Source organism: Artemia franciscana, chromosome 5, assembly GCF_032884065.1.
Source record: "Artemia franciscana chromosome 5, ASM3288406v1, whole genome shotgun sequence".
NCBI lineage: Eukaryota > Metazoa > Arthropoda > Branchiopoda > Anostraca > Artemiidae > Artemia > Artemia franciscana.
Window position 1 is genome coordinate 16,808,338 of NC_088867.1, and position 15,687 is coordinate 16,824,024.

A 15,687-nucleotide genomic window follows, 5' to 3' on the forward strand; every position below is an offset into this window, starting at 1 on the left:
GTTAAAAAAAGATGATTCTTTGTAATTTACATAATAATTATAGCTTTTTACATGCAGCCCTGCTCTACTTTAGCCCCAACCCTCCTAATATGGAAATCTATAGCTGAAATTACATATTTTCTATTGATTCTGCCAATCTATCCCTCAACCCTTATACCTGTTAATTGAGGCAACTGTGGCAAAACAAGAACTGGAAAAACAAGTAACAGGTGGCAGAAAACATTGGAAACATATAATTTGGGCTATATGTTTGCAAATTAGGCATGTTAGAGGTGAATTTCTTGTTGTTCATATTTTGATTTACAAATAAAGTGAATATACCACTTGATGCCTTTTAGTATGTTCTTTACAAATATAATAATTGCTTATTTTGCTAGTTCAAGTTTAAGCACTTTTTGACCTTACTCAACCTAACAAATTTTGGCAGTGAAAAACATACATTATTTTGTCAAAAATGACCAAAAACACGTACCTTAATTGAAAATTTGGCATCAAAGAAGAAGAAATACAGCATAATATTGTAAAATTTATTAATCCAACTTAATTGTGGAAAATCAGTGCTCATAGATTATACAACATGTAAAAAATGGATTAATAATGAAACAGTAAGTTTGAGACCAATGTTTTAAGCTTTCTTATACCCAAAAACTATTTGAGTATACTTTGGTCATTTTCAAGAGCTCAAAAACTTGTACTCGAAGCACTTATTATGTTTGTAAAAAATAAAAAAGGGCATCAAGGAGTATGTTCACTTTATTTGTAAATCAAATATATGAACAACAAAAAATTTACCAATTATTAGTAAAGCTGCACAATTTTCCCCTGGGTATGTAGGCTTAGTGGAAGGTCACTTATACCTGATCACGTCCCTACTGTTTTTACTTGGTTGAAAAAAAAATCCAAAGAAAGTTCCTATTGAAAAGGAAAGAGATCAAAAGTGAGATTGAATTTGTCATAGCTCGGAGGTTTGTCCCTTCAGTCTGTTTAAAGAAAACAGATTCATAATTGAAGCTTTGTTCATTTCAATCTTAGGGATAATCTACATTTGTTACACTTAATTAAATGGTTGTGAAGGGATACTTTTATTTATTTGTCTTGTTTGTTTTCTACATAATTTTTTAATCTTTAAATTGATGTACATTTCTTACAAATTAATTAGTCATGTCATAGTTCCACTTGCAAGTTTTGACCTACTTTGTAACCCTGGTCTCAAAATTGCATATAAATTCATTGAAGCTAGGAAACATAGAACTCCTCTCGGTTCAAAAGAAAATGGATGGACATAGGTAGGTTTTAATACACTAAAGTCCTAGGGCCATGGAAATTAAAAAAAAAACAATGAAGATTAACTTGAAAATCCTGGACATGACATAAATATAACATTCACAAAGAAAAACCATTCACAAAATTTTACTTTTGTGCTCAGTTGCCAACCTGAGCAATTGCCCTAAATTTTTAAACCTTGCAAAACATTCACCAGCCAATTCTTATGACCTACACTGTTGTCTGTACATCAAAAAATCATTGAAAAGGAAGGACCACCTTACTGACATTTCTTCCTTTGTACTTATATTTAATGGGTTTAAAAGAAAGCTCCTATGGCTAAGTCAGAAGCCTAGTAAAGGACCAGGTAATCCTTTAAACAGGAAGTGCAATAGGAAGCTAGGGGCCAGTCATCCTATGCTTTTGCATGTCCTTCCTGCTTACTGACCCTAGATTTCTCTAGGTAACCTGTTAAGTTTGGGCCAATTCTGGCTGAACTTACAGTTACATCACTGACCTTCGTCCCAAACCAAATAAACTGCTAATGCCAGAAATTAAACATGTGCCCTTTGGATAAAGGATTCTCAACCTAGAGTGCCAGCCACTTAGGAAGGAACACAAATGTCACCAGAGAACAAAAATTATTTGGAAAAAAGAAAATATTGAAAAAAAAAAATAACTCAAGTCATAGTTGCTCATTGCTGTCCCACAAACAATATGTATTTCATTAAGACAAATAAATTTTTAAACAGGTAACAACAAAACTCCATCAGGGATTGTATTTACTTAAGGTACAATCAGCAATATTAATGCTTAGTTTTGTGATATTCTGGTTTTGAAATAATAAAAAAAGAGAAATTATATGTTCTACTTGTTTTCCACAAGCCCATTTGAGAAAAATCATTTGAAAAAAATCATTTGTAACAACAATATACCCATGGTTGGCTCAGAATCTCTCTAAAATTCTTTAAACAGAAGGAATTTAAAAAAAAATTATACTCATTAGCAAGAAAAATATTAACATAACTCTCTAAACTTGGCACTTTTTAAGACAATTTTTAGCAAAGCAAATGCAAAACTTTAATGGTGTCCTATGTCATTTAAAAAAAAAAAACATTAAAATGTGTCAAATGAATTTTGATGTAAGATGCCTCAAATACTTTCAGTTGAATCTGTGAAATGAAGGGCCAGGTATTCCTTTACATTTTATACAATATATAAAAAGAAAAACAGTTCAAATTTTTTCACAAAAGAAGAAGCTTGATGTAAAAAAATAAATGTATTTTTAACAGAAAGCAACTGACATCAATGAAATCAAATAAAACAAAAATTCATGGAGAATAAATAATATAAGCCATATATTTAACCTATAATGAGGTGGCATAAAAGATTATTTCTAGAATTAGAAAAAAGCAGTGTTATGGCTTAAAGTTCTGCTCAATCAACAGGAGTTGTCTAAGGCCAGAATAATTAAGAACTAAGGCCAGAGAAAAAGAAACTGATAACCAAAAAATAAGGCACCCAAAAATTTCAGGACCCTTTAGAGGGAAAAGAAGTAGAAGTAGGTACTTCAAAATACATTCCTGGGACATACTTTAGCCTGTAGACACATCCCTGAAAGTTTCATTTTCCTAGCCTAACCTCTTTCAAAGATAGCCAAAAGTAGCTAAAGTAAAATTTTACCCCTACTGTATCTTAAGAATCCAGCTTAAATAGCAATCTCAACAAATATAGACTGTATAAAAGGCTTGGCCTAATCAAAAAGGTATTGGCCTAATCATTCTAAATTTTTTCCAACTAATAATTATAGGCTGGTTTAGAAACTAGGCCTGTTTGATATAATAACATTTGACTAACTCACCAATGTGATAGCTGCCTCCCTAAGGATCAACCTTTTTAATAACAAAAAAACTTTTCTTCTGACTCCTTATGAAGCTTAGCCTATGCAAGACAGGCCTAGAACACCAAAAACCCTTTAGATACTAAGGAATATGCATAATATTACTTACAGGTCACTGAAAAGCTAAGATTATTTCTATTATTTACAGTTTCCTTGTCTTTTCTCTAGACTTAACGATTTCACATGTTTATCCATTTAAAAAAATATAGCATTGACGTCACAATCCTCAAATAATCTTTTTATTTGGGGGTTATAAAGTGCCAGCCCATGGACAAGTAATCCTGAGCGTTTGTGGGGATAATCCGACTAACCTCTGACGTCATATGTGTCTCAAAAAATGCTTGGATTAATCAGATTAGTAGTCGGACAAGTAAACAAACGCACCCTATGTGTTCGAAATATCCAGTTAAATAATTTTATATTTCACTGTCAATAAAAAGGTATCATCCCTATTTTGAACTGTTTTACTTTCGTCATGGAAAGGCAGTGTGGTCTTCGAAGTTATCTACCTGAGTAGTAGGCTATCTATTAGCAAGTAGGTTAAATCAATGAAAAACGTATTATTTAATTTCAAGATTTCCATGTTTTCTGGCATATCCAGGCATTATTATTACCTTAAATTGCCATTTGGAATCAGTTCAATGACTTCCATCAAGTCATTTCTCAGTGAGACCCAAAAACATATGACCCCTTCAAGTGTCCAAAGGTGCCCCTACCATGGGACAACTCCAGACACATGCAGGGCATTTCTGGACATCTATTAGCTTATGATTCAAACAGTTTATTCAGATAATATAAAAGTAGCAGAGTTAACTGGATTATCAAAAGAACTCTAAAGGTATTTTCATTATTTTATGGTATAGCAAGACAAGTCACACCCAAATAAAAGCCCTTTGACTGCTTGCTTTGTACCTCCTAAAGCAAAAAGAGTAGGCAGCTTCATAATTATATCATCAAAATCATTTTCTGCACAATCAGGATATTCTTGGAAGATGAACTTTCCACTAGATTTGTGGAGATAGTTTATTTTGGCTAATCTGTCACTCACTGTTAATCTAACCAACTTAGTAAACAGCAGAGTTTGGTCTCTTTCCCACCATAATATGAAAAAAACTTCGTTTTCTTAAAGAGTTAAAGAGGCTGCGTCCCAAAGTCGAACCTTAAAACGTACAGGAATTAGAAGAGGCAGTTGGGGGGCTGCCGCCCCCAAACCCCCAGCTTTTAAAGACTCTTTTGTACAGGTTTTTTTTGTGGGGGGACTTCATTGTTACTAATTACTAGTTTCGGCGCAATGGTTCTCCTGTCCTATTGTGTTTAACATTTTTCGAAGTTATTCCATTATTCATTCATTTCAATTTTTTGTTAATTAAAAGAGGGCCTTTCCGAAGCCAAGAGCTGGGGGTTAGCAAAAAAACAAAAAACCTGTACAAAAGAGTCTTTAAAAGCTGGGGGTTTGGGGGGCGGCAGCCCCCCAACTGCCTCTTCTAATTCCTGTACGTTTTAAGGTTCGACTTTGGGACGCAGCCTCTTTAACTCTTTAAGAAAACGAAGTTTTTTTCATATTATTTCTGTACGTTTTTCTACAATCCATGGTGGATGTAATTTAATAATTCCTGTACTCCTCGTACAGGAATTAGGAGAGGAACTTGGGTGGCTGCCGCCCCCCCCCGCTTTTAAATCATTGTATAAAATAGAAAAAAAATAGATAGAATGACCGAAATGTTTCTTTTGCTCATAAGAAGCTAATATTCTATTATCTCTCAAATGATAAGCTGTCCAGGTGTTATCAAAATTTTTTTGATGTTGTGAAAAAAAACCGCCCGTATTAGGACTATAAGAAGACTATTAGGAGAGGCAAACCCCCCGCTTTTAAAGACTCTTTTGTACAGGTTTAATTTTTTTTCCTATTAATTCTGTACGTTTTTTACAATCCATGGTGGATGTAATTTAATAATTCCTGTACTCCTCGTACAGGAATTAGGAGAGGACCCCCCCCCCCGCTTTTAAATCATTGTATAAAATAGAAAAAAAATTAGATAGAATGACCGAAATGTTTCTTTTGCTCATAAGAAGCTAATATTCTGTTATCTCTCAAATGATAAGCTGTCCAGGTGTTATAAAAATTTTTTTGATGTTGTGAAAAAAAACCGCCCGTAAGGGACTTGAACCCTTGACCCGAGGATTAAAAGTCTCACGCTCTACCAACTGAGCTAATAACTTGCATGTGTGTAAATATAACTTCTCAATAGCTTTTAAAAATTTCAAATTAACATGGGCTCTTATGGAGAGAAATCCGTTAATTAAATAGCTAATGGGTGGTTTCTGGAAAACAGGGAAGGAGTTATCGGATCAAGCTGAAATTTCGCGGATAAGCTTCTGGGCCCTAGGGGACCTTAACTTGTGAATTTCAGCCCGATCGGACAACGTTAAAGGGGGGCTTGGGTTGACAGGTCGAAACTTTCGGCCAGATTTTCCCCATGAAGAAAAAGTTGGAGGGGATGAAATTTTGCAGGTTTCTTAGTTGGAGCTCGGGCTACGAAATGCATCCCTCCCCATCCTTCTGCGACCACTGGAACCGAAGATCGCTTAACATTGTCGTGAGTCGCCTCTTTATAGAGGCACGAGTGTGCCTCCTTGATAAACCTCACTTCATCAGTCTCAAGTTCATTTACCCTTCCAATGTGTAAAGACTCATCATCTGAATCATCTTTGAGTTGCATATCTTTGTCTTAAATGATATCTTCAGCCTCCTCTTCAATGGATAAAACCTTAGACCTCTTCAATGACTCCAAGTTCAAGGACTTTGATCTTAGGGACTTAACTGTTTTACACTTAGGGGCCCAATTTTTAGTTTTCTTGTCAAGTTTTGCCTGAGCCTTTGCTTCAAGGAATTGTTTCTCAAGTATCTGTCAAAATCCCGATTGCATTCTTGCTTTAAGATATAGTCTTATGTTTTTGGGAGTTCTAGGCAGGTTTGGTGTTGCCTTTGGTTGATAACCCAAGACAGGAGCAGAAGCATGAACTGAACCAGGGTGAGGATCATCCATAGTAGAATCTGGGTGATTCTGCTCTGCTGGGTCAGAGGGGTTTATCCTCTTTGCTGGGTTTAACTTTTTTCTGAAAGTGCTGCATTGAACAAAGGAAATTCCCCAAGGTCATTCATCCACTGCAATGGGCTAAGCCAATGCATCTTGGTGGTCCATCTTGACACATTCTCTTGGGAGCCTTAACTCTTGGAAAAACAAACACTGGTGGAACAGTATGACCAGTTGCAGACACAAAGCACAGCATTGTGGTATTTTCCCTTTTCTGCAAACATGACCTGTGCCACCTGTTTAGTCCCCTTCAATCACCTTTGGAGCCCAAACAACTGTGGGCACTCCTGTTTTGTTGCAGTTCTAAATCCTACCAGGAGGAAAGTAGAACTTGCTATACAATCCCCGAAGATTACAAATGAAGGCACCAATTACAATGGCATTGAAACCAGCAGCACAAGCCCTACTTGTATTTTCAGGTTTTCTAATGGATGAACTGGCATTTTTGCTTCATAAATCATTTAATCCGGTTGACTTCTGCTCTTTCATTCAGCTCCCAACTTGGTGAGAATTTGAGCTTCAGAGTTTTGGCCCATTGGTAGGCTAACCTTCTTGTTGCATTTCGAGCTAATCTGTAGTTCAACATTTGGAGCAAATTGAGCACTTTTTGAGGTATATAGCAAGTTATTTCTCTTGTTTGGAAGTAAAAACAAACTTAGAACTCTCCTGAACACAATCATTATCATTGTTTGTATTTGAGGTACCCTGCTCAAGATCTTGTGTTTTACTTTTGTAGCATTTCATGGCATTCACATGGGTAAACTTCTTCAAAAAAAATTCTTCTGTGGTTGTTAGGAAAGATGAATTCTCATTACAACTTATCTCACAGCACACTTCAGTAATTCTTGATCTGGGGGACCACCCCCCTTTTGAATATAGGTGTAAACTATCTGTAAAAGAAAAAATATAAAACGTTAAGAATGGAGAGAAGCCTATATGTTGTTAATGATGAAATTGAAATACTTAGTAAATTTTTTACCACTAGCTACTTTCAATTCCAGGCTTGGGAATACTTCTATCAGCATGGGGTGAAACCGGACACCTCAAAATGTGTCCAGAGTTCCCCCCCAAAAAAATTTGTCTGGAGTCACCCTTATTGACACAATTTTGAAAATTTACCTTATTGTAGAAACAGCCAGACTTTTATTAATGAAAATTACCAGAAAAGTACTGCTTATGATCCTCCTAACTTACAACCCTATAGCTACAATAACTTGGAAAACATTTGACAAGGACTACAGCTGTCAAAATTTCCAGAGAGTATATAAAAACTTCTTTACCTCTTATCTCAATTGTCTTTGGCATCAGACATTCAAAACTTTTGCCAAATGTCCACTACATAAATAGCATCTAGTAGCGATTTTCTGAATGAATTAGTTCAAAGACTTTGGCCAATAGGTCCAATGTACAGTTTTGCTCCTGTGTGGTTCCCCCCCCCCTCTTTCTTAAGTCAGTTATATGAACTGTCATAAATTTACCAAGCTGTCGTTTCTAGACTTTTATCCCCCATATCTTTTCTAAACATGTAAAATACCCTTCATTCCTGATCTTGAAAATTATTTGGTAACATTTTTGCAGTTCATCTAATTGACTTACCAATAAAGCGAACATACCACTTGATGCCTTTTTCTATGTTCTTTATGAATATAATAATTGCTTCTACCACAAAGTCTAATTTAAATGCTGTTTGAGCTCTTAAAAATGATGAATTTTCAATGAAAGAATGAGTTGTTGATTGTTTTCAACAAAATAATACTACATTTTCTCAGCACTGTATTCTTGGTCCTTTTTGACAAAATAATACTACATTTTTTAGTGCCACAATTATTTAAAATAAGGTTAGGTTGGGTCAAAAATTGCTTCTTATTATATTTGTAAATAACAAAAAAAGGCATCAAGTGGTATGTTCACTTTATTAGTAAGTCAATCATATGAGCAGCAAAAAATACCAATTATTTGTATAGGTTTAGATTGTTGACACTGGCTGAAGTTAGACTACAATCTATTAACTCAAGTTATATACAAACTATTGGCAGACTATAAGCTTGGAAAACCTATGGTTTACAACGTTTAAGTTTGGACAAAAGTTTCCCTAGAGCTTAGTTTATTCACCTTAATCACTTTAATTAGCGCTACAGAATAAATTAAGATACATCTTGATCTTTGAATTACTCCATACTTGATGATGTGAATGATTCAACATCAAATGCATCCCACTGGTAATTCCAGGGAACAGTATCCCATTAAATTTCCAATAACTTCTGGAAAGCTTTATTATTGGATGCTGACAGTTTTATTTAAGAGACTATTCCAGTAGTTAACTACATAGCAGGAGAAAAGCTGTTGTCAGTTTTGAGTTTTGACAGATAGCTTGAACAGCTTCTTTGAATCCCCTCTCCTGTCAGTCCCAATACTTTGGGAATTTGACAAATGAATCAGTTGAGTTTCATGTGAAGTAAGCTTATATGCCATGAGTATATCAGCTCTTTGTTATCTGCAAACCAGTGTAGATAATTTCAACTCCTTCAAATACTAAGGCTTGTCTTTCATCTTTGTAGCTCTCCTTTGCATCCCTTTCAGAAGCTGTACATCACTCCTGTATCCTGGTGATGATATGTACATTCTAAAATGAAGCACTAGTCCAACAAGGGTCTTGTACAACCTCACAAAAATACATGCAGACTTACTGGATTTTTTTTTTTTTTTTAAGAGTATTAAGACAGGCTTCTTGCAATTTGAATAGATTTTACCCTGGTGGTCAATAATGATTCTAAGATCCCTTTGCTCATCCACACTTTTAGATACAATTATATTTTTTTTCAACACTTGTCTTTCCAGATCTGTCTAAAATTGACCCTGTTTAGGATTTTGCTACTTTGTTCTAACTTTAAGATCCTATATCCTTTGGGATATGGTAGACTGTATGGCTGTTACCCTTACTCACTGGCTGTTGACTGTCTGGCTGTTGCCCTTACTCACTGGCTGTTGACTGTCTGGCTGTTTCGTTGGTGATTTGGTTGATGGAGGAGGATTTGTTAGATATGTTCTAGAAGAGTTGTCTATGGACTCTTTTGGGTACCTGTCTGACGGATTGTATTTCAAACAGTAATTTTTACTAAAGATGTGGTTCTATTACGATTTTTAGGGCTATGATGAGAGAAAGGTTGAGATGGCTAGAGCACTTTCCAGATAAAGGATGAACATTGTTAAAGATCTTCTGTTTTGGCCATTGATTTGAACCTTGAATGGGTTGAGAGTAGATCGCAAGAAAGGATTTAGATGCATTTGGAACTTCCTGTAAGGCTTTAATGAGAGAATTTTTAAAAAGATTGGATTTGAGAATGAGCGTGTGCAGCTATGTTGGCCTTAAGTGGCTTGGTCCTGCAGTGAGTTATTAGTAATAGTAGTAGTGTAAGGTTTTCTAGCTAAAAGAAGAGCTAAAAAAAATAATAACGACTAAAATATTTAAACTTGAATTGGGAGTAGAATTTATTTTTAAGTGATTTAGCCTGTGATTAAATACTTAAAATAAATGATGTGTTTTATCATTCAATGCCAAACAGGCTAACTTTCCATTCCTGAATTGCAGTGCCAAGAGGATTAAAGTCAGATTAATTAGTATATGATACCAGGATTAAAAATGATTTTTTTTGTCTAAATTAGAATGAGTTGCTTCAATTCATAATTATGGAAATGAGATTTGAAAGCTAGAGTGAAGCCACCTTGAAAATAGAAGATGAGCAGAAAAGAATATAAAAGCTATTTAGATTAGAAATTTGATTTGAAGAGCAGAATTTTATGATCAATAGTTTGATGCAAGACATGAATTCTGCATTCCTTGCTTCTCATAGTAGTTTCTTAATTAAAAGTATTTTATGTTAGCAAATTCTTCACAAATTCATCCCTTAGAATAAGTTTATTATTGAAATCATTAATATTATTATTCAAAATTATGTATCACTAGTCAAGATGAATATTATAAAATTATTACTAACATTATTAAAATTGTAAAAAAAAATTATCTTATGATTGCAAATTCATCCTGTAGATTAATGTTATTATTAAAAATTGTTAATACTATTGCGTAAAATTATGTATTGTTACTTAAAATTAATATCATAAAATTATTATTAGCATTGTCTATTCTTTTTAGAAATCTTATCTTATGATGGTAATTTCTTCCCATAGAATAAACTTACTATTAAAATTATTATATAAAATTATATATTATTGATAGAAATTAATATTATAAATCTATTATCAATGTTATCAAATTGTAAAAGAAAATCTCATCTTGTGATGAAAAATTCCTCCAGTAGAATAATTTTTTTTTTTTGTAGACTGATGTAGCCAGTTCACATCAAAACTTGAAGGGATGTTTAAGGATATGTCCATATCAGGCACACTTCAAGATGATATCCGTTGCCATACAGTCAATGCAAGCCTATTCTTATCCGGAGTAGATTTACCAGTAAAAGTTCTTACTACAGGCTATTGGCTGACCACTCCTGGTGTGAAGGTTAACTTGCCAACTGTTGCAGTTCAAGCCTTTGAGGCTTATAAGCGGTAAGCAATCTGAATCTTGTTTTAGCTGTTAGCTAATTGAGTATAAATTAATTTATTAATCATTTAATTTATATAACATCCTTGATTAGTAATCAGCTATTCGAATTTTTGTACAGTGTCTAAATACGAATTACTTTCATATTCAAATTTTGTGACATTCCACTCCTATGCCTAGAAGTCAAGAAAATAACTTGGGTAATCAGTATTTTAGGCCATGGTCGCACATATTTCTTGTGTTGGTATTTTTTGGTCGTTTTCGAGTTATCTATGTTTTTCTTTTTTTGTTTTTTTGTTGTTGTCTTGGGGTCACGCAAGGGAGTGTATTGTTTATGTTTTTTTTGTTTTGTTTTTTTGTTGATTTTGGTATATAGTTTCATTCTCAATATTGTCTCTTTATTTTTTTGAATTTTCACAGCCTCGCAAGCTTCGCTTATGTTGTGCTATTGATTAACAAATGTTTATTTCTAATAAAATTGTTCTACTACTACTACTACTATCACAGAAATAGCCAAAAAGGGTTGATTTTCAGATTTTTGGCTATGCCTTTGTCGTATTGCCTCCTTTTACTTGGGTCTTTGACCTTCACACATCAGCTGTCATGATATCATATAAATATCGCTCAAACAATTTTTCCCCTTCGGACAGCAGGGTTTATAATAACTGAAAAAAAGAAATGTGTTTTGAAAAAAAACAAAAAAACTATTAGCTAATGAAAGGATTGCTGATCAGGTATTGTATTTAGTTTTTTTTTAGGAATGGTGTTTACTTTAGTTAAGGATTTTTTTTAGTTACAGGTCGACCGGAATGTCATAGTCAAAAAGTTCTTTGAGATTTTAATACTTAATTGGGATTTAGGAAAGCTACCAGACTCATAATGCTTTTCCTAGCTTTTTTGTGGTATGAATTATTTCTATGGTTTTACTTCTAAGGAGTTTCAGTTCTCTTCATAGATGGAATGGTGTATGTAGCCTAGTTAAGCAATCTTTAATCTTGTTCCAAAGAAATTCCTAGAGCATTTTTGAAAGATTTATTCATCTAGTACAATTATTGGTAAAATCATAGTCTAGCTACTTTTCACTATCTTGGAAAGGGGTTAGGTTAGGAAAAATGAAACTTTCAGGGATGAGTCTACAGACTAAAATATGTCCCAGGAAGGTATTTTGAAGTACCTACCTCTACTCCCTCTCCCTATAGAGGGCAGTGACCTTTGATGATCTTCAAAATCTTAGTGACATGAAAATGAAACTTTGCAAAACAAATCTTCTGTTTTAATGAAGTACAAGAAAATTGTCTTCAGCCTCACAACAAAATTCTACCCAAATAATAGGAATTGGATTTTCAGAACTAAAACCAGAGAAAAAGAAACTAATAACTGAATATTAAGGTAAAATGTTGTTCTGTCGAAATTTCAAAAGGTGTAGACCAGTCAAGAAGGCAAATCTCTAAGCCATAGAAATCAGAAGAGTGTTAATATAGTAGCTTGGCAATATCTTCCAAGAGTATGTTTTGACCCAGTATTCATTATTAAAACTCTTATTTTACTAACCTAACCCCTTTCCTAGATAGTGAAAAGTACTAAAATAGAATTTTAACTTGATTTTTTGGCAGGATTACAACAAGCTTCACTTATTTACATTCCTAGTAGAGTCAACAAGTAGACCCATAGATACTAGCCTAGCTGAACTTTCTGTCAAACTAGATCAAATTGCGTCTTTTATATTGCCATAACATTTCTTTGCTTCTTGAGAAAGTTTCTTCAGCTCTGTCTGCAAGCTTTCAAGTAGCTTAACGGCTACTTTTTAACTTGCATTTCATTGGTTTCACTTTAATTTATAAACAGTGGTTTAAATAAGGTGATTTCCAATTTTTTGTTCTATGGGTCAACAAACAATGCACAGTTGCTATGTATTTAAATTTATACTTTTACTTAGGTAATAGATTTGAGAATATTGTGGGAGTTGAATTTATCAAAAGGGAAAGGTTTTAGGATAAAAAGACAGCTAAGATTGGACAGAAGAAACTAATCTAAAATTAGACTTCAATCCTCCTGCTTTTTTTTAATAGCGAGTTCGAGCATTCCAAGATTACTTATCCAACAAGTTTCAGTCTTCATCTAGCATCCAACGTGTGAGGATCTAGTGTTGTTAACTGTTGAACCAATTTTTTTCAGCCGGACCATTAACCTCTTAAAAACAATGGTCAGACAAAGACTAGTTTGTCCCGAATGTAGGCTTAGAGTCTTTTCAAACTCTGTGAAGTGTGGAGGGTGCAATTGCTCGTTTCACGCAGGAGCGGAAAAATGTGCCAGAATTGATACAGCTAATTGGAGTGAGAGCTGGTGTTGTCCTGACTGCTCCTCTAAGAAAATGCCAATCAATAAGGTAAATTCTTTAAATTCACCTGTTTTACCTTCACCTCGCACCCCTCGTTCTCCAAATTCAAGAGCTAAGATGCTTAATATCTTAAAAGAGCTCAAATCGCCGGTGCTCCCCCCTTCGCAGAAGTCGACTCTAGCCTCTCCCTATTTACAACATGAAGTGACGCCCCCCTCTTGAAGTTTCTTGTCAGACGGAGTGCCAGACCTTTTCTTCCGTCGACCCATCCTGTACTCTGAACACCACCATTGGAAAATTACGAACCTGCTCACGTGAGGTATCAGTTCAGACCGATCCTTACTCATATGTTACCAGAGAAAATTTAACGTATCCAAATCCCTGTGTTAAAGATTTTGCTTGCCAGACAAATCTTGATACTCTTAAACCATTAAAAGACAGACTAGAAGAGTTATTAAGCTACATTTCGACCGTAATTTCGGAACCCCTATCTGTAACTCAAAACAGTGATATAACAAAGAATAATGAAGTCAATCAAGTGAAATTAAAAAATTCAGAAAATGCTATATTTCCCTTCGTAAATTCATTTGAGACGTCAAGGGCGTTTGAACCAGTGACAAACCAGGTGATTAGCAATGACATTGACCGGAACGGTCAAGTTAATAATGTTGAAATGAAATCAATTATTCATGAACGTAATCCCACTGTATCCGAATACAGGAATAACTTAACGGTTTCCGGTTGTATGCTGAATTTGAAAGAGGATAATGACACCTTTGTTTTAAAGACTAATAAGGCTACTACGAAATCCGATGCAGATATTGAAATTGTTTATGAGAAACTTGTGGCATATGAAAGTGAAGGAAACGGAAGAATTAGCTGGAAAAAAAATGGTGATCAGCGTGTAATTGAAAATAAAGAAAAAACGAAATCAGTTTGCAAGGATTTTTTACGTGCAAAATGTAACCACGGAAAAAGATGTAATCGGCTCCATATTTGCAAATATTTTCTGACGGGTTCTTGCAATAAAAGTTCGTGCTTGTTTGACCATGTTTCAATTTGTTCTGTTTTTATGTCGGGTCGTTGTTTCGGTTGTGACAAGTATCATGTTTTTATACCAAAGTCGTTTAGTAGGTTATTCTCTAAGCCACAAGCTATACCTTCGCATGTGCACGATGCTAGTTCTAAGAATTTGACAAAAAACGGAGATGGATTTCGGAGGGAGGCCCCGCCCTTTTTAGGCCAGCGTCGAAAGCACTCACGACCCCATCCTCCCCTTGGTCAGGTTCCTGTCGACACTCATTCTTATCCCCCTGCATTTTCAGCCCAACAATTAATAAACCCTTCCTGATTACATACTCCGTATACAGAAGTCCTATTTCCTTCCCCCTTCGACAGGGCCTGTTGCTGTCTGTCAAAAATTTTGACAAGGCTGCCGCAAGATATTCTAAAAAAATGAATCTCATAATAGAAGCCAATATCTACATTTGAATTCAGCTGAAAGAACATTTTAGTCCGTTTTGTATTCCACTACATCAGACTAGAATTTTCAACACATAGATCATAGTTTCATCAATATAATATTAGCTGCCATTTTAACTTAATTTTATCAAGAAATAACCAATATTGCTACATTTTAGAAAAGATCAGGTATACATTGATGCATTGGTGCTGATCACAGCTTTTTTTTGCCAAAAAATAACTAAGTAATGACTATTTGACCATTACATTGCTAAAAAATTGTTGGGAACTCATTTTGTATTGAAAATAGGAAACTGATTGAATCGAATATTCTTTTCTTATCTTGGTTCATTGGATATAGTACACATTTTGTGAATTGTCAAAATATAACAAAGGCCTCAATGGATGGTGTTCCAAGTCATAACTAAGCAGAGTTGTCCTGTTTTGAAGGAAAATTTTGACAGTGGTTCCAAAATTGCAGTGTTGAATCATTGGTGCCTTTACCCTGTACAACTTGGATCCGCCAAAAATCGGCCAGCCTTGTGTTACGGGGGGGGGGTTCTTATTATGTCTGGTTGAGGGGATGTGCAAATTTGAACATGGGAGCAGGGTAGTTAAGGGGTATAGATTTAGAGGGCTCTATAGACAAATCCTTATAACCATGGAGACAGAATCATTATCATGATGGTCAGGTCTCCCGAGTTGTGCAGATTCCCTTGGGAACGATCCAACAGACAATAGGAACTGTACCTGATACCTTGACTCATAGACAAATACAATTATTGACAATAACTTTATTTCTTACTTCATATACAACTTCAGACAAAATGACTTCAATATACGTTAGCTGTATGTTGTGCATCAAAGACAAAACTTTACTGAATACTCTCCTGCCTTCCAGGTCTACCTTATATATCCAGAATCAACCCGGATTTCTAAACTGGGTAGATTGACCTCAGAAATGTTGCAATACAACTGTTCTTTTTAATATCCAACATATGGTCTAACCTCCTTGCAAAAGATTTATTTTTACAACAAGGATTTTCACCTCTAGTTCGTTGACCAAACC

General features: G+C 34.7%; 1 protein-coding gene across 5 annotated transcripts in view; it reads left to right on the forward strand.

Moving 5' to 3' along the window:
* Positions 1-3,487: 3,487 nt before the first annotated feature.
* Positions 3,488-15,687, forward strand: part of LOC136027035 (uncharacterized) — a 43,596-nt gene continuing 31,396 nt past the window's right edge. Inside the window, exons 1-3 of one of the 5 annotated variants that reach the window (XR_010617474.1) lie at positions 3,488-3,603; positions 10,599-10,824; positions 12,995-14,513. Coding sequence is in view for 4 of the 5 variants with exons in the window: in XM_065703955.1 (XP_065560027.1) it covers positions 10,634-10,824; positions 12,995-13,205 (402 nt within the window). In the remaining variant the exon portion in view is untranslated. The other 4 variants (XM_065703955.1, XM_065703952.1, XM_065703954.1 and 1 more) reach the window with 4 other exon arrangements.